The 18,875-nt window shown below is 45.1% G+C and overlaps 1 protein-coding gene across 3 annotated transcripts in view; it reads left to right on the top strand.

Moving 5' to 3' along the window:
- The window catches only part of ATP6V1G1 (ATPase H+ transporting V1 subunit G1), a 210,713-nt gene extending 194,447 nt beyond the window's left edge, over positions 1-16,266 (top strand). For 2 of the 3 annotated variants that reach the window (XM_063144789.1, XM_063144788.1), the window contains exons 2-4: positions 7,911-7,996; positions 12,822-12,922; positions 15,519-16,266. In XM_063144789.1, coding sequence (XP_063000859.1) covers positions 7,915-7,996; positions 12,822-12,922; positions 15,519-15,692 — 357 coding nt within the window. In that variant the 5' untranslated portion in view covers positions 7,911-7,914 and the 3' untranslated portion in view covers positions 15,693-16,266. Of the gene's footprint in view, positions 1-7,818; positions 7,997-12,821; positions 12,923-15,518 lie in introns of those variants that run through there. The other variant, XM_063144787.1, reaches the window with a different exon arrangement.
- Positions 16,267-18,875: the final 2,609 nt, after the last annotated feature.

Genomic DNA, 18,875 nt, shown 5'->3' with positions numbered 1-18,875 from the left:
CAAGGATTGATTTTCGGAAGTTCCAATTTACCGCGCGCAAGTAGCAATGCCCGGCGTTGTGCGTTTGGGGTGCGTTTGTATTGCGGTGGCGGGGATAAATTTGGACATCAGAAAGGGGGTGGAATTTAATCACTGATGCTTGTGCATTAAAGGTAAACAAATTGGAATTCTCCTCCCAAGAGGTGTTTTGCTCCTACTTTGGCCAGGTATTTAATTAAAGTTCAGGCTGGAAGATGCTCTGAGCGAGGCTGTCCATGAAGATGGTCCAGTTGGAACGGAACGCCACTGCCTTGGATGGGGACAGTCATACGTTGGTTACCCAAGGTGGTGTTTTTGACCTTTAAAGCCTTACACGGCCAGACTTCTGGGTGTCCCAAGAACATCTTCCCTGTGGATGAGGCTTCCTGAAGATTGTGATCAGTTAGTAAGGCTTTGAGCATCAGAAGAACCCTGCTGCATCAGACCGAGGGTCCATCTAGTCCAGCACTCTGTTCACACAGGCCGTAGCAAGACCTAAGGTTTATCCCAGGATTGTCCTGGGGTCAAACCTGTTCATCTAAGTGCCACACAGGGCATCCAGCGCTCAGGCAGGGGCGAACCCGGGATGATCCTGGCATAAACCTTAGGTCTAGCTACGGCCACAGTGGCCAACCGACTGTCGACCAGGGACCAACAAAGCAGGACATGGTGCAACAGCACCCTCCCACCCATGTTCCCCAGCAACTGGTGCACACAGGCTTATTGCCTCGAATACTGGAGGTAGCACACAACCATCAGGGCTAGTAGCCATTGAGCCTTTGCCTCAAATACCATCCTATTTGGATGTTAGATTGACATCCACAGTAATCAGGGCCTTTTTGGTGGTAGCCCTAGAAAAGCGGAATGTCCTTCCACGGGTTGTTCATTTGACTCCCTTACTCAAGCCTTACACAGACAGGTGACAATGTTCTTGTTCTTTCATTCCTTGGGGTGCTGACTCCTGTTAGTTCTGTTAGTTTATGATGCTGATATTCTTTCTCTGACTGGACAGATTTAATCGTTCTTTTCTTTAACTGTGTTTTTTCATTTGCCCAATGATTTGCGAACACCGGCTGGAAAGAAGTCCAACAAGTTTTAATAAGTAAATAAAACAAAAGAAGGTCTCCTTCCTTCTATTTGTTTATTCAGAAGCAATTCTTTCTCCAAGCTCCAGATCTTTCCTTATCATACTGGAAATCTAGGCTCTGTAAGCGCTGTGCACGCTAACAAATCCTCTCTCTTTCTCTACACTGCATGTGATTCTGTATATTCACGTCTGTCTTTCTCTGTGCTGTTTTGTTTGCTCCACATCAACCTTCCTGTCCTCGTTCCCAGACTTGCCATCACGTTCCTTACACTAACGTAACGGCCTCCTTGCTACCATTTCCTTCTGCCACCTTGCCCCTCTTCAACCACACTCTTACCTGACCTCCCTGTCCCTGGTTAAAAATTAATATTTTATTGCATCATTTGTGTAAATTATTGAACGAATGAACAATCAACACCGCTGGGAAGGCCGGACAGGAGAAAAGGAGGATGCAAAAAAGTGTGTGTGTGTGTGAGAATATCAGTATGGAAATTAAAAACCAAGGGGGAAATTTGGGAGAAAGAAAAAGAATTTATTTATTACATTGGTAATCTACTTTCCTCCATAAGCCCTTGGTGGCATGGAGTGCTTTCCAACTCCGGTTGGTGGCCCAGCTACGCCCCTATCTGGACAGGGATAAATTAGCTTCAGTTGTCCATACTTTGGTAACTTCCAAATTAGATTACTGCAATGCCCTCTACATGGGGCAGCCTTTGAAGACGGCCTGGAAGCTGCAGCTTGTGCAGAATACGGCCACCAGGTTAATAGCTGGAACAGGGAGGTTTGAGCATATAACACCAATTCTGGCCCGCTTGCATTGGCTGCCTATATGTTTCTGAGCCCAATTCAAGGTGCTGGTTTTAACCTATAAAGCCCTACATGGCTTGGGACCACAATACCTGAGGGAACGCCTCTCCCGACATGAACCTACCCGCACACTGCGCTCAACATCTAAGGTCCTCCTCCGAGTGTCTACTCCGAGGGAAGCTCGGAGGATGGCAACAAGGGAGAGGGCCTTTTCAGTGGTGGCCCCCCGACTGTGGAATGATCTCCCCGATGAGGCTCACCTGGCGCCAACATTGTTATCTTTTCGGCGCCAGGTCAAGACTTTTCTCTTCTCCCAGGCATTTTGACAGCATTTAACAACGTTAAGTTTGTTTTTAATGGACCCCAGAATTGTTGTTTTTAAATGGATACTGTTGTTCTTATACTGTTTTTTATGTTTTTTTTTACTTTTTGTATACTTTTAATGTTTACTATTTTTAATTGTTGTAAACCGCCCAGAGAGCTTCGACTGTGGGGCGGTATATAAATGTAATAAAATAAATAAATAAATAAATAAATAAAGTTACGATAGCATACACAGGGTTCTATAAGAACATTGGAGCCATGCTAGATCAGACCAAGGGTCCATCTAGACCAGCACTCGGTTCACACAGTGGCCAACCAGCTGTCCACCAGGGACCCACAAGCAGGATGTGGTGCAACAGCACCCTCCCACCCATGTTCCCCAGCAACTGGGGCACACAGGCTTAATGCCTCGAATACTGGAGGTAGCACACAACCATCAGGGCTAGCTATCACCTTCTCCTCAGGAATTTATCCAACTCTATACTAGAGTGACCAGATTTAAAAGAGGGCAGCTTTAACTGCTGTGATGAAGAGGGAATTTCACCAGGTGCTCCATGTATACAAATAACACCTGCAGAAATTCCCTTTTCAATTCAACTGTTAAAGATACAGGAGCCCTGTCCTCTTTTCCATAGGGTCACCCTACACAACATGGTGGCTTATTGTAGGTTAATTAACCCGTGACTAGCCACAGTGCGTGCGGAGTGTGTGCAGCTGCTGTTTTGAATATGCAACCTCCGATCGGGGTGGGTGGGGATGTGGCATGTTGTGCAAACACGGCCATGGTGAATCAAAGTTTGAAAAACCCACACATACCCCAGTTACTAATCGAGGGTTAATGGGTTGTTTCTCCCTCGATTAACCCACGATGGCTGGGTTCCCATAACATACTACAGCCCCTGATCGCAGGTTGCGTATTCAAAACAGCAACCACACGTGCCCAGCACACACTGTAGCTAATAGTGGGTTACCCGACCGTGTCACGTGAACTGGGACATCGTGTAAGATGCCACCCTACCTGTGTAGGTCAGCAAGATGTGTCTGTGTCATGTGTTTTCAGGGGGATAAGGCGACAAAAGCTGGGGTGAACATCCTCCAACCACAAATAATCACAAAAACTGTTAAATAGATGTATCTTTTCATTCAGGAGAGAAAGAGCCAGGAAACCAGAAGCATCTGATTAAATACCCAGGGTGGTTCTACCAAATCCTTTAATGATGCTATTTAAATGCCTTTTTAAAAAAGTTGAGTTCTGGAAATACTGATGGTTATGGAAGACGGCAGATATAGAAATGTTCCTTACGTGTGGAAAGTTAAGTATATGACTGCACTCTGTGGTTGAAGTACATGACTTTGACACAACCAGTCAATGGAGACATCACTTCAATCCAGTAGTTGAATTATTTCTGTCTAAACATGCCTAGGGTTGTGCATTGAATGTCCCTGGCTTGATTGTAATTTGCTTTGAATATTGTCCCACAGACAGGCGACACATAAAGAAATACTCCTCTGTTTCTGATCCAACTGGATCTCTGACTCTGATTTTATGCGACCTTCATAGAATCATAGAATAGCAGAGTTGGAAGGGGCCTACAAGGCCATCGAGTCCAACCCCTGCTCAATGCAGGAATCCACCTTAAAGCATACCTGACAGATGGCTGTCCACCTGCCTCTTGAATGCCTCTAACGTGGGAGAGCCCACCACTTCCCTGGGTAACTGGTTCCATTGTCATGCTGCTCGAACAGTCAGGAAGTTTTTCCTGATGTCCAGCTGGAATCTGGCTTCCTTTAACTTGAGCCCGTTATTCCGTGTCCTGCACTCTGGGAGGATCGAGAAGAGATCCTGGTCCTCCTCTGTGTGACAACCTTTTCAGTATTTGAAGGGTGCTGTCATGTCTCCCCTTAATCTTCTCTTCTCCAGGCTAAACATGCCCAGTTCTTTCAGTCTCTCTTCATAGGGCTTTGTTTCCAGACCCCTGATCATCCTGGTTGCCAATGCCCCATGGAAACCCATTTACAACCTCCAGACAGGTCTGTATACCTTTCATAACGCTGCTCACCGTTTCTCTGTTCTCAGAAAACCATTACCCTTTAATAATAATATTATTAATAATAATAATAATAATAATAATAATTCTTACCCGCCTCTCCATTTTGATCAAGGCAGGGAACAACAACAAGTCCTTTTCATCAGGACTGGCTACATAAGAGCAGGCAGAATGAAGTAGCCACCTCAGGCAGCTGGTTTTCGGAGTCATGAAAGAGCTGAAAGCATTTCGTCAGCCATTTAACATACGATTGTATTTTTATTGTCAGTAAAGGAGAGGCTGTTGTGGGATTTTCTGCCTCGGGGTGCCAAAACAACTTGGCAGGCCTTGTTTTCCATTCACAAATCCCTTTTCAAAGCATGCTTTTCAGAGCCTTCGGGATGGAGTGGATGCCTGAATGGGTTGCACAGCCTGTTTTCTAGGCTTCCAGTATTTTGTGCATAAACCTCTCTCCTCCAGGGAATTGTGTGCGTTCCCAAAGTAGGCACATCAAGTTTCTTCTCCACACAAGACCCCAGAAGGGTGGAAAGACGAGGAAACGACGGACAGAATCGTTTACTTCTTCAGTTCGGTCACATGCAAAATCCCCTGAAATCTGATTAGGAAAAGGATCACGGTGTGCCGCGTGTGTTTAAATAGGGTCATTTGTAACAAGCTGTTAGCACACCTTGCAGCTGCAAATCAATCTAGCATTAGGCACCAGGGTGTTGTAGACCACGAGTTGTGGTGACTCAGGTTAGCCGTTCAGCTTCATCTGTCGTTTTTAAATTTCAGCAGAATCATGACCTTCAGCCCATAGTTGTACTCTTTAAAGTGGTTCTTCTGTGCACTACTTGAAGCGTTTCTCCCTCCAGGTTGTTTTTGACATTGCTGGATTGTACTTTACAAAATCAAGCAGAGCAGCTTTTAAGTTTTATTGGAATACACGTTTTTGGGTCTCTCCTCATGCCATAAAAAGTGGGTGTCGGTCTTAACGATCTAGTCGCTGCAAGGAAGCATAGCAGCTTTAGGGTGCACCTACTTGTCCTTTCAGATTATTATATGGATGAACACCTGTGCTGCTTGTCAGGCAGAAATTCAAGCTTTCACATTTCTGGGAATCCCAGTTCCAGAGGTGTTAGGGTGGGTGGATTCATTTGGAAAGCAGCATTAACGAAACGATTAACCCCTAATTCATTCAATTTTTATACCGCCCAATAGCCTAAGCTCTCTGGGCAGTTTACAAAGATTAAAAACTAGTAAAATAGGTTATAAAACCATTAACATACAAACATCTAAACAAACAGCACACACGCAGACACATACAGACCTAAACAATTTTAAACAGTCAACACGAAGACCTCTTTAGAATCTCGTCATATGCTGCGAAATGTCTGAAGCCATGGCTAGACCAGGCCTGTATCCTGGGATTGTCCCGGGGTCATCCCTGTGCATCTAAAATGATACACAGGGGATCCCGAGAGCAGGCAGGGGCGGTCCCTCCATTTGCCTGGGATAAACCTTAGGTCTAGCTAAGGCCTGAGAGAAAGAGCTTATATCCTGGTGTTGAAAAGATAACAGTGCTGACACCAGGCGGGCTTAGATGGGGAGATCATTCCAGAATTGGGTGGCCACCACTGAGAAGGCGCTCTCCCTTATTGCCATGTTCTGAGCCTTCCTCAGAGGAGTCACCTGGAGGAATTATTTAAGTCATCAATTAATTAATCAAGTTTTTTTGCATACACAAATAATTCTGAAGGGGAAAATGCATACCCCTTGTTTTTAGATAATAATATCTACACATGAAGGCATACAATAACTAGAAGAGGAGAAAGCTTGGCACAGAAACTTGACACCTGCTTGCATTGGCTGCCTGTATGTTTCCTAGCCCAATTCAAGGTGCTGGTTTTAACCTGTAGAGCCTTACACGGCTTGGGGCCACAATGCCTGATGGTGCTTCTCCCGATATGAACCTACTCGTACACTACGCTCAACATCCAAGGCCCTCCTCTGGGTGCCTACTCTGAGGGAAGCTCAGAGGACAACAACAAGGGAGAGGGCCTTCTCCGTGGTGGCCCCCCAATTGTGGAACGATCTCCCAAGTGAACAAACAGGTTGTGATTCTCGCCCGCTTGCATTGGCTGCCTGTATGTTTCCAAGCCCGATTCAAGGTGCTGGTTTTAACGTGTAGAGCCTTACATGGCTTGGGGCCACGACACCTGATGGAACGCTTCTCCCGACATGAACCTACCTGTTCACTGAGCTCAACATCTAAGGTCCTCCTCCGAGTGCCTACTCCAAGGGAAGCTAGGAGGATGGCAACAAGGGAGAGGGCCTTTTCAGTGGTGGCCCCTCAATTATGGAACGATCTCCCCGTTGAGGCTCGCCTGGAGCCAACATTGTTATCTTTTCGGCGCCAGGTCAAGACTTTTCTCTTTCCCCAGGCATTTAACAGCATATGTTGACCTTTCTCAGTGACTCCAGAACAATTTCCGTTTAAAAGGATATTGTCTTTGTATATCACCTGTTTTACGTTTTCAAATTTTGTATATTGTCCGTTTTATGTTTTTAGGAGTTTTAAATTTTGCATATCTGTTTTCTTAAATGTCCATTGTTTTTAATCTCTGTAAATTGTTTTTAATCTCTGTAAACCGCCCAGAGAGCTTCGGCTAATGGGGCGGTATATAAATGTAATAATAACAGCAATATGAACTAAATCCTGAACACATTATTTGGGTAAAATTGCAGATGCTATAATTAATAGATCATATATGAGCAAGAGTTTTGTCCAAATCTGAATCAACATTTGATATTTATGTTCCCCCCCATGTATGTTTTAAACTTTGTAAAATGTTAAACTTTGTAAAATTTGTATATATTTATACAAATAATAATAATAATATAAAATAATAATAATAATAATAATAATAATAATAATAATAATAATAATATACTTTGTTGCACAGTTAGGAGTTACCTTCTGGGCGTTCAAGCAAAGGCAGGAAAAGCCAAACTCAGCGGCGCGGTGCAGTTCGCGCCAAAGACGGGAGGAGGCGCGCGAGAGCAGAAACTCGAGTCTGCGCAGTGAGAGCCGCAGGCTACGAGAGAGAGAGAGAGAGAAGAAAAAGCAGCCGAGACGGGGCACGTGACCAAGCCGGAAACGCGGTGCGGTAAAAACCATAAAGGCGCTCCTGGCACTCCTAGAGGCACTTCCGGCCTACAACGTCGTATCCCGTTCCACAGACCCACGGTTTAAAAACGAAACAACGACAACAACAAAAGTGTTTTTCACATGTTTAAAAGCTCCCCTTAGAACGCGCGTCACTTTCTGAATTTCCTTGTCCTCTTTTTTTGGTTTTCCCCCCCACCATGGAGAAGAGGTCTAGAGCGGCATGCCGCGGAGGCGTTTCCGGTGCGCACCGGAAGTGCTGCCGGTGCGACTGTTAATTAGGCCCCCCGCTTTTCCGGCGCCAGCTCATCTCTGGCTCGCCTTCCGGCGTTCACGTGACCTGGGTCAGCTGACGGCTACCCTCGGTGGCGAAGACAGAGCCCGGCGGGTCAGAAGCGAGTCGGGCAGAGCCGGAGAGGAGCCGGCAGGAGCTGCAGGGGGGCGCCGCGACCGCCGAAGGCCCAAGGCCCAGCCACGTCGCCATGGCCAGCCAGTCGCAGGGCATCCAGCAGCTGCTGCAGGCCGAGAAGAGGGCCGCCGAGAAGGTCGCCGAGGCCCGCAAGAGTGAGTGGCCGGGCGGGGTGGGAGGCAGGCAGGCAGGCAGGGAGGGAGGCAGGCCCAGCCCAGCCCAGCCTGACAGGCCCCCACATGGGCGCTGGACTAGAATCCCAAAAGGGGCCCACAAGGCCATCTAGTCCAACCCCCTGCTCAATGCAGGAATCCACCTTCAAGCATCCCTGACAGAGGGTTGTCCAGCTGCCTCTTGAATGCAGACTCTCTAGTGGTTATTCAACTCACTTCCTCTGGCAGGACTTCTGAAGAATCATAGAATAGTAGAGTTGGAAGGGGCCGCTAAGGCCATCTAGTCCAACCCCCTGCTCAATGCAGGAATCCACCTTCAAGCATCCCTGACAGAGGGTTGTCCAGCTGCCTCTTGAATGCAGACTCTCTAGTGGTTATTCAACTCACTTCCTCTGGCAGGACTTCTGAAGAATCATAGAATAGTAGAGTTGGAAGGGGCCGCTAAGGCCATCTAGTCCAACCCCCTGCTCAATGCAGGAATCCACCTTCAAGCATCCCTGACAGAGGGTTGTCCAGCTGCCTCTTGAATGCAGACTCTCTAGTGGTTATTCAACTCACTTCCTCTGGCAGGACTTCTGAAGAATCATAGAATAGTAGAGTTGGAAGGGGCCGCTAAGGCCATCTAGTCCAACCCCCTGCTCAATGCAGGAATCCACCTTCAAGCATCCCTGACAGAGGGTTGTCCAGCTGCCTCTTGAATGCAGACTCTCTAGTGGTTATTCAACTCACTTCCTATGGCAAGACTTCTGAAGAATCATAGAATAGTAGAGTTGGAAGGGGCCGCTAAGGCCATCTAGTCCAACCCCCTGCTCAATGCAGGAATCCACCCTAAAGCATCCCTGACAGATGGTTGCCCAGCTGCCTCTTGAATGACTCTAGTGTGGGAGAGCCCACAACCTCCCTAGGTAATTGGTTCCATTGTCGTACTGCTGTAACAGCCAGGAAGTTTTTCCTGATGTCCAGCTGGAATCTGGCTTCCTGTAACTTGAGCCCGTTATTCCGTGTCCTGCACTCTGGGAGGATCAAGAAGAGATCCTGGCCCTCCTTTGTGTGACAACCTTTTAAGTATTTGAAGAGTGTTATCATGTCTCCCCTCAATCTTCTCTTCACCAGGCTAAACATGCCCAGATCATAGAATCATAGAATAGCAGAGTTGGAAGGGGCCTACAAGGCCATCGAGTCCAACCCCCTGCTCAATGCAGGAATCCGCCTTAAAGCATTCCTGACAGATGGTTGTCCAGCTGCCTCTTGAATGCAGACTCCCTAGTGATTATTCACCTCCCTTCCTCTGGCAGAACGTCTGAAGAATCATAGAATCATAGAATAGTAGAGTTGGAAGGGGCCTCTAAGGCCATCGAGTCCAACCCCCTGCTCAAGGCAGGAACCCACCCTAAAGCATCCCTGACAGATGGCTGTCCTGCTGACTACAACTCCCATGTTCCCCAGTGGCCTGCAGCTTTGTTTTAACTCCCCCACCCCTGCTTGCCCTCCAGAGCGATTTCATTCATTCATCATTATCATATGAAACTGATTTTATGATATAATAATTATATGAAACTGATTCAGGACAAATAAAAGGAAGTACTTCTTCACACAGCGCATAGTTGAATTATGGAACTCACTACCACAAGAAGTAGTGATGGCTACCAATCTAGATGCCTTTAAAAGGCGGTTGCAAAAGTAATTCCTTAATATGCAACCTTGAATCTGTTTTTGCTTCTTTTAATTTTTGTTTTAACTGTTTTATTCTGTTCTTATTTTCATTTCAGCTTGTACACCGCTCCACATTTTTTCCATGGGGAGGGGTATATAAATATTCTAAATAAATAATAAGACCCTGGAGGCAAAGGCTATCAATGGCTACTAGCCCTGATGGTTGTGTGCTATCTCCAGTATTTGAGGCAGTAAGCCTGTGTGCAGCAGTTGCTGGGGAACATGGGTCGGAGGGTGCTGTTGCATTCAAGTCCTTGTTCATCCCTGTCTGACAGCTGGTTGTCCACTGTGTGAACAGAGTGCTGGGCTAGATGGAGCCTTGGTCTGATCCAGCAGGGCACTTCTGATGTTCTAATAATTTCTTACCCGCCTCGAACCAAACGGAGAGGTGGAGAACAATATTAGTACAAGAATCTTACCATATCTTAAAAATTCTTGATTTCACATTCATCTGGGTAGGCCTGCCGGAAAAGGCTAGTCTTCAAATCTGTCTTAAATTCAGAGAGAGAATTTTACCAATCTCCTCCTGGCAGGCCGTTCCACAGTCTGGGGGCGGCAGAAGAAAAGGTCATCTTGGTAACAGTCGTCAGCCTAGTTTTAGCTGACTGGAGTAAGTTCTCCCCAGAGGACCTGAGTGAGCAGGGCGGATTGTATGGGAGAAGGCATTTACAGCATTTGTATCCTGCCCTTGAGCTTAAAAAAAAAAAAAGGCTTTCATGGCAGCTTACAAAAATAAGTCCCCTGCCCACAGGCTTACAATCTGGAAAAGAAAATGACACAAAAGGAAAGGGGATGGGGAGGGAGGAGGAAAAGTAAAGCAAAGTCAGGCACTAGATTCTTAGTTGCAAAGTTCAGCAGGATGTTGGCATGGTGGAAGGGTTGCCGCTTACTTTATTTATTTATTGCATTTCTAAACCTCTCAATAGCGGAAGCTCTCTGGGCGGTTCGCAACAGTTCCTCTCCTGCTAAAAGCCTATTGCATCAAAACCATAATATATCAGATTTCTATAAAACCAGGGTCTAAAGCATGAGAAAGTTATAATAGCATCTGTACAAACAGTAAAGGTGTTATTACATTACAGTTCTAGGTAAGGTGACCTGATGCCCTCAAGATGTTTTGGATTCCCATCATCTCTTGCCTAATACTGGAATATATTGGACTAGTACTGTTCAGATCCCTGCTCAGGCTTTCAACTGCCCTGGGTGACCTTGGGCTTGTGTCACTCACACACAAGCCTGGAGGGATGCTGAGTGTTGTAGAACTTTTTTCTGTCTAAAAGTGCACGGGATTGCACCTTAGGTAGTCTTAGACAAGCGTGCCTCCCTCTCTCTCTCTCTTGCAATATGCAGATGGCAATACTAAGCTACATTACAAGGTTGTTGTGAGGATCCCTGAGGCCATGTATGAGAAGCTGTTTAACATGGTGTGTAAATAATTAGTATTGTTTTGATTGGTGTGCAAAAGGGCAGTTGTCTTTCAGCTTGATCCTTCACATGTTTGTTTGAAAGTAAGCTCTAGTCTCTCTAGTGGTGCTTATTCGAAGGGAAGTCTGCATAGGTTTGCAGCAAAAACCAAACAGTTTTGTGGCACCTTTCAGATTTTTATAAATGTTTTTATTAAAGATTTCCGTATATTCGACATACCATAAACAATACTGCTGTCCTGGTCTGGGTGCTGCGTTTTTAAGAAAGGCATTGATTTTTTTTAATTATTATTATTATTATTATTATTATTATTATTAGTAGTAGTAGTAGTAGTATATTTATTTGTATTCTGCCTTTTTCAAGGTGGTCTTACAAAGTTTAAAACATACATTGTAAAACCTAGGAGAAGAAATGAAAAAGACCCATAAACGTTTGAAATACACATCAAAATTATAAGTCTTTAACATAGATGGAGGACCAGATTATTCTCCAAAGGCCTATCGGAACAAGCAAGTTTTTGCCTGCTTCCGAAAGCTTATCAAGGAGGGAGCCGGTCCAGCTTCCCCGGGAAGAGAGTTCCAAAGCACTAGAGCAGCCACTGAGAAGGCCCTCTCCCGTGTTCCCACCAAGCACATCTGTGAAGGTGGTGGGACTGAAAGAAGGGCTTCTCCAGAAGATCTCAAAGCACAGGCAGGCCCATAAGGGAGAATACAGTCTTTCAAAGTGGAGCATGTCCACTGAAGGACAACTGGGATGGAGATGGGTGTAGAAACCAAATCGTATGAGGAACGGTTCAACAAGCTAGGTGTGTTTAGCCAAGAGAAGAGAAGACGAAGGGGATTTTGATTGCCCCTTCGAGACACGAGAGCGGTGTTCAGGTATCTGAAAGGCTGTTATGCAGAAAATGGCACAGATTTGTACCGTGTTGCTCTAGAGGGCAGGATTAGAACTGGTGGGTAGAAACTAGAGGGAAGAAGATCTCGGTTAAACACTAGGAAGAACTTCCTAATAGTAAGAGCTATTTGAACAATGGGGCAGAGTGCCTCAGGAGATGGTGGGTTCTCCTTTGCTGGTGGTCTTCAAGCAGAGGCCCAATTATCACTTTTGGTTACCAGCCATTGTGTGTGAAAATTATGGAACTCACTACCACAAGATGTAGTGAGTTTGGATGGCTTTAAAAGGGGGTTGGATAAATTCCTGGAGGCAAAGGCTATCCATGGCTACTAGCCCTGATGGTTGTGTGCTATCTCCAGTATTCAAGGCAATAAGCCTGTGTGCACCAGTTGCTGGGGAACATGGGTGGGAGGGTGCTGTTGCACCATGTCCTGCTTGTTCATCCCTGGCCGATGGCTGGTTGGCCACTGTGTGAACAGAGTGCTGGACTAGATGGACTCTTGCTCTGATCCAGCAGAGCTCTTCTTATGTTCTTAGAATGCCCTGAGTGCTTCTAAGGTTCAGATAAACAAGACCTCACTAGCAATGTGGTCAACAGCATTCCCTGATTTCTTTAAAGGCTGTTGTAGCCCTGCTCAATCATCTTATAGTTTAATCCCAAATGAGCTGCTTAATTGGTCTGATATCTTATTTATTTCCGTTCTCTCTGGGCAGTTCACAATTCTTTTCTTTTTTTTAAATTAACCCTCTTGCTTCTCCTTCTCTCTTGAAAAAGGGAAGAACCGCCGGCTGAAGCAAGCGAAAGAAGAAGCCCAGGCTGAAATTGAGCAGTATCGCCTGCAGAGGGAGAAAGAATTCAAAGCAAAGGAAGTGGCGGTTGGTGAAAATGTTATGCCAGCTTATCAGTTTTCCTTCCTTCCTCTCCCACTTGTTCAGTCACCAACTTGCTAAATCTCTCCTCCTCCCCACTTCTCTATGCTGCATCCAGGATGGCGGCTCAATTAGTTGGCGCAAGAGATAGGCCCTTTTCTGTCACTGCAGTTAAATTGTGGAACTCCTTTCCCCTTGAAGCTGATGCAGTGAAGGCTGCAAGCAAACATACACAGATGTCAGAGTTGGACACATTAGGCCTGTTCAGACAAAACGCTTCACCATGGTTCTGCCCTGTTGCACAAATGTTTAGTGAGTGTCTTTAAACCGTGGTTATGTAGCCACTCATGGTTAGCAATGGTTCACACGACACATTGAGCCATAATATTTAGCTCAAAACGCTTAACCACTGTGGTTTAGCGTGTCGTGTGAACACGGAACCAGACAAAACCGTCTTCCCTTCCATGAATTTGTCTAATGGCTTTCTAAATCTGCCGGCCATTGTTACACCTAGCAATTGCGAACTTCAGAGATCACTGGAATTTGTCCTGAATCTGCTCCCCATCAGATTATCCAGCCAGGCCAAGATGGTTCTGAAATAACAACTGGAGGACAGAACAGAGTGAGGCAAGATTTCACTACAAGTTATGGGTCTGCTTCCAGTGGGTCGGTGATTTCCTCATGCTATTGCAGGCTGACACATATCCCAGGTCTGACTTGACGTCTGTAGTCACAAGAGAAATACTTATCGAAGTTACATCACACATTCCACCAAAAATAGCGCTCAAAGCAGCTTTCAGTAATAAGCAACTGATACAGAGACTTGATTAAAACGTGAAAACAAATATGATACAAACGCAACTTAAAAAGGAACAGCAAAAGAATTCAACAGCACCAAATCAGTTAATAACCCCTTCAGCAACAAGTCCGAAGTCCTGCCTGGATAAAAACTTATTTGTCTACCTGTAGAAGGACAACTCAGAGGAAACCAGCCTGATCCTCCTTCAGTGGGCTATTGCAGAATCTATAACGCCTGGATGTTGTGTTTGGATAATTGGGATGGAAAGTCATGGGATGCCTATTGGTGCATTAGACTCCACCAGGGTGGATTTGATTTAAATCAAGATTTAAATCACTACTCAGAAAGACTCGATTTAATCGTGTGACTCTCTCCCCCACCCCCAAAAGTGCACTTTTCCTCGCTATATTTTACACAATTCAGAGTTACCAAAGACTCATTCTTGCTGGTATCATCTTAATATTTACAACCAGATGAAGGTTTCATTTTTAGAATAGCAACTTTTCGGATTAGTTTTACAGTTATATATATATATATAAAAAATACTGATTTGGTTATACTATTAAAAAAAATCATAGATAATTATGAAATTATTGCGATGTGAACTATCTCCAGTTTAATAGGTTAATCTTTCCTATTTGGACAACTTTTCTGCTGTACTTTATTGGAAGGAGAAAAATAATTTTACAGAAACCTCTGGAAGCGGTATTGTGTCCAATTCTGGGCTCCACAATTCAAGAAGGATGCAGACAAGCTGGAGCGTGTTCAGAGGAGGGCAACCAGGATGATCAGGGGTCTGGAAACAAAGCCCTATGAAGAGAGACTGAAAGAACTGGGCATGTTTAGCCTGGAGAAGAGAAGATTGAGGGGAGACATCTGTCAGGGATGCTTTAGGGTGGATTCCTGCACTGAGCAGGGGGTTGGACTCGATGGCCTTGTAAGCCCCTTCCAACTCTGCTATTCTATGATTCTATGAAGAGCATGACATTGTGAATGGATTAATGGAATTCATTTACCAAAACATTTAAACAGCCTCATGCTACATAATTAAAAACTAATCCTTATTTCATGATCATAGAATCATAGAATAGTAGAGTTGGAAGGGGCCTATAAGGCCATCGAGTCCAACCCCCTGCTCAATGCAGGAATCCACCTTAAAGCATCCCTGACAGATGGTTGTCCAGCTGCCTCTTGAAGGCCTCTAATGTGGGAGAGCCCACCACCTCCCTAGGTAACTGGTTCCATTGTTGTACTGCTCTAACAGTCAGGAAGTTTTTCCTGATGTCCAGCTGGGATCTGGCTTCCTGTCACTTGAGCCCGTTATTCCGTGTCCTGCACTCTGGGAGGATCGAGAAGAGATCCTGGCCCTCCTCTGAGTGACAACCTTTGAAGTATTTGAAGAGTGCTATCCTGTCTCCCCTCAATCTTCTCTTCTCCAGGCTAAACAGGCCCAGTTCTTTCAGTCTCTCCTCATAGGGCTTTGTTTCCAGACCCCAATCATCCTGGTTGCCCTCCTCTGAATAACCTTTGTACTATAATGTATCTTAAATAGAAAACTGTCTTTAGATAGATTTTTCCTCTAAAAGCATTTCATTAAAAAATCCAATTTAAATTTAAAAAAATATGATTTAAATTTTAAAAAAATCATTGATTTTTCTCCACCCTGGACTCCACTAGTCTCTGTTGCACTGAGGCACTAAATTACACCCCCCACACACACACAAATGCCCATAGGATTCCCATAAGCATACATCTTGCTTCCCCCACATTATTTAATACGTGTTCTTTTTCTGATTCCCTCAGGCTCTGGGTTCCCACGGCAGTTCCACCACCGAAGTGGAAAAGGAGACTCAGGAGAAGATGGTCGTGCTCCAGGGCAACTTCCAGAAGAATAGGGAGGAAGTGCTGACCAGCCTGCTGAATTTGGTCTTTGACATCAAACCAGAAATCCATTTAAACTACCGCATCAATGGTTAGGGGAGCATTTCGGCCTTCTAGAAGTATTAAACAAAACCGGCTTCAGCTGTGCCCCTTCTTTTGTAAAAGATCTTAACTTATTTCCAAGAGTTGTAGATAATCTCTCTTCGCTGTCTCCTTTTTGTAGCATTTTGGACCTCATCCAAAGATCGATAGATTTACTAGCGCTGTATTCCAAAAGTGCATTATCATGTGCTTAGTTTAAAGTGGGAGGTTCGTATTGGAAGACGTACGATAAGTATTAAATTGACACGTTGTCCCTAAGAAGTATTTGGAAGTCAGGAAGGGTTTGAGATCTTGTCAGGCTATCTTCTGCATACCTCTTAAATTGTAAACGTGTGAACCTAGCGTTCTAGCAAGTGACGCCCCCCCAACTCCTGCCTTGCTGATAGACAAAGGAGGAAGTTTGGTTAACTGCACAGACTAGTAGTACAGTGTCTTGTGAAAATGTTTTGAAGTAGGTTCTATTTAAGCAATTGTACACTGTATATCCTCCTGTTTAACTTGAAGTAGAAACCTTCTCTTAAGGGTGCTTGAAAAAAAGACCAAGTAAAGATCTTATTTAATCTGGAAACTGATCAAAATGATTTCTTCTCACACACACATACTCCCATGCCGCCCTGTTTCATCAGTCACAAGTTCTCATTACCGGTGTGGCTAGCAGGGCTATGGAGTCGTGGAGTCGGAAGCAATTCTTGGGTTACTGGAGTCGGTAAAAATGTACCAACTCCGACTCCTAATAAATTTAAGTTGCATATATAGAGTTGAGATATGTCCCTGAAAACCAAGATTGTCCTGGATTCCAGCCAATTCCAAAATATTCTGGCTGGTTGGACAAAAATCCCGGATTCGCAGTCCAGCTGGCCAGAGAAATTCAGACCCCCTCAGCAGATCGAGAGCAGCAGAGAAAAAGACGGATCAATGTGCCGCCTTTTCCAGAGTGCCACTCACTGCTCCTTCACAGGCAGGCTCAGATGAGTCACCATGACTCAGGTGCTCCAAGCATGTGAGTTCCGAGCACAAGAAGGAGTTGGGTCATCTTGGCTGGTTGCGGTAAGCTCTGGGCCCCGCTGGGTTGTTTGTGGGGGAAGAAAGAGTTTTTTGGGGTGTATGAGGGAGGGAGTTGGGGGAGGAAGGAAAGGAAGCAAAAAAACAAACGTTCACTTTTAACTGAATAAAATACAGTTGTTACGAAGTAGCTCTCCTGTGAGTGAGCAGTACAGACTCCATTTTGAGGCAGCCCACAGTCAAGGTGTCTTCACCCCTCCATCTCCAACAGAGATGAGGAAAAAAATCCAGGAATGGGGCTGAGAGCAATCACAAGGCTAGGTCAAGCAATTCATTTAGATAAGAATTACCTTACTTAGCCACAGATGTTCAATGTCAAGATTTCTTACGTGTGTGTGTGTGTGAGTCTCATTAGAACATATGCAAATTGTACACGGGTCTAATGAGAGCATATCACGTAACACAGTAAAGGAGGTTTTTATTTGGATTTTAGAAAATATAACCTCATTGTTTTCATTTTTGGGCTTCTTTAATAAATAAAAGAAAAGAAAACCAGAATGTCTTAGCTATAGTCTTTAGACCCGGGCTTTAACAGGTTAGGATTCTAAAAAGTTGCGTGCTTGCAGTTGATGTAGGAAATATATAGGAAATTTATTTCCTACATCGATATATAATTAAAGAAGTCGGAGGTTTAATGTGCCCTGGTGGCTAGATTTAAGGTATGCACATTAACCAGTTCATTTTGCCTCTCAAATCATGCTGGGATCCCAGCCCGTTGTATCAAGAAGTTAGATCTCTTATTTATTTATATATTGCATTTATATACCGCCCCATAGCCGAAGCTCTCTGGGTGGTTTGCAAAAGTTAACAGTAAAACAAATATACAAAGTTTAAAAACATAAAAAGCATAAAAACACAGTATCACAGAAATCAGAAGACGTTTACTTCTTGGGAGGAGAGCAATGACAAATCTTGATAAAATAGTTAAGAGCAGAGACACCACACTGACAACAAAGGTCCGCATAGTTAAGGCAATGGTATTCCCCGTAGTAACCTATGGCTGCAAGAGCTGGACCATGAGGAAAGCTGAGCGAAGGAAGATAGATGCTTTTGAACTGTGGTGTTGGAGGAAAATTCTGAGAGTGCCTTGGACTGCAAGAAGATCAAACCAGTCCATACTCCAGGAAATCAAGCCAGACTGCTCACTTGAGGGAATGGTATTAAAGGCAAAACTGAAGTACTTTGGCCACAGAATGAGAAGACAGGACACCCTGGAGAAGAGGCTGATGCTAGGGAAAGTGGAAGGCAAAAGGAAGAGGGGCCGACCAAGGGCAAGATGGATGGATGATATTCTGGAGGTGACAGACTTGACCTTGGGGGAGCTAGGGGTGGCGACGGCCGACAGAAAGCTCTGGCGTGGGCTGGTCCATGAAGTCACGAAGAGTCGGAAGCGACTGAACGAATAAACAACGGCAACATCTTTATAAAAACAACTGTTCTCGATACTCTCGGCGTACTTGCTTTCTTCGGAAGGGTGAAGGAAAGCAATGATACCTCAAATGTGTGGAAGGGTTGCGTCTCAAGTTACGGAGCTACCCCTATGTGAGGGGTCCCCAAGTTTTTTGTGCCGCTAGGCACATTTGGGGTACTGTTAACGTGTTGTGGGCGCTCTCACGAAAGGGCTGCCATGGGGAGGGGTTTATTCATTCACAAAATGGCTGCTATTGTAGGCGTGGTCATAAAACCAGTTTCCGGGGAGGCAAACAGGTGAAGCTCGGAGACGAATAACCTGGAGTGCAAGGTAGAAATGGGACCTGAGCCACGTGCCAAATCACATATTTTCCCCTTGTCCCGGAACCACAGCAAAACGTTCCTTTCACAAAAGACAAACTGGTGATGCTCAGGGAAAGTCACACAGACCAAACATGGCGCCCCCAACATTTGCAATAAACAAGCAAACCACACGCATCCCAGAGACGGAAAAAAAGAAGGGTCAGGCAAAATTCACGGAAGAGAAAGAAGGGCAGAGGCTGACACGTGTGTGTACACAGCGCAGGCAAAATATCCCGTTAGCCCCAGGATGCTTCTCTAAAAACCATCCCTGCCAGCTTGCTGTTTTGTTTTTCTGGGTGTGCCCCGAAGCTAAAGTACTTTGCTGCAAACACCCACCATTTT

This window comes from Elgaria multicarinata, chromosome 19 (assembly GCF_023053635.1).
Source record: "Elgaria multicarinata webbii isolate HBS135686 ecotype San Diego chromosome 19, rElgMul1.1.pri, whole genome shotgun sequence".
Lineage (NCBI taxonomy): Eukaryota > Metazoa > Chordata > Lepidosauria > Squamata > Anguidae > Elgaria > Elgaria multicarinata.
The sequence above is the reverse complement of the archived record's forward strand: the minus strand, read 5'-3'. Positions and strand labels throughout refer to the sequence as shown.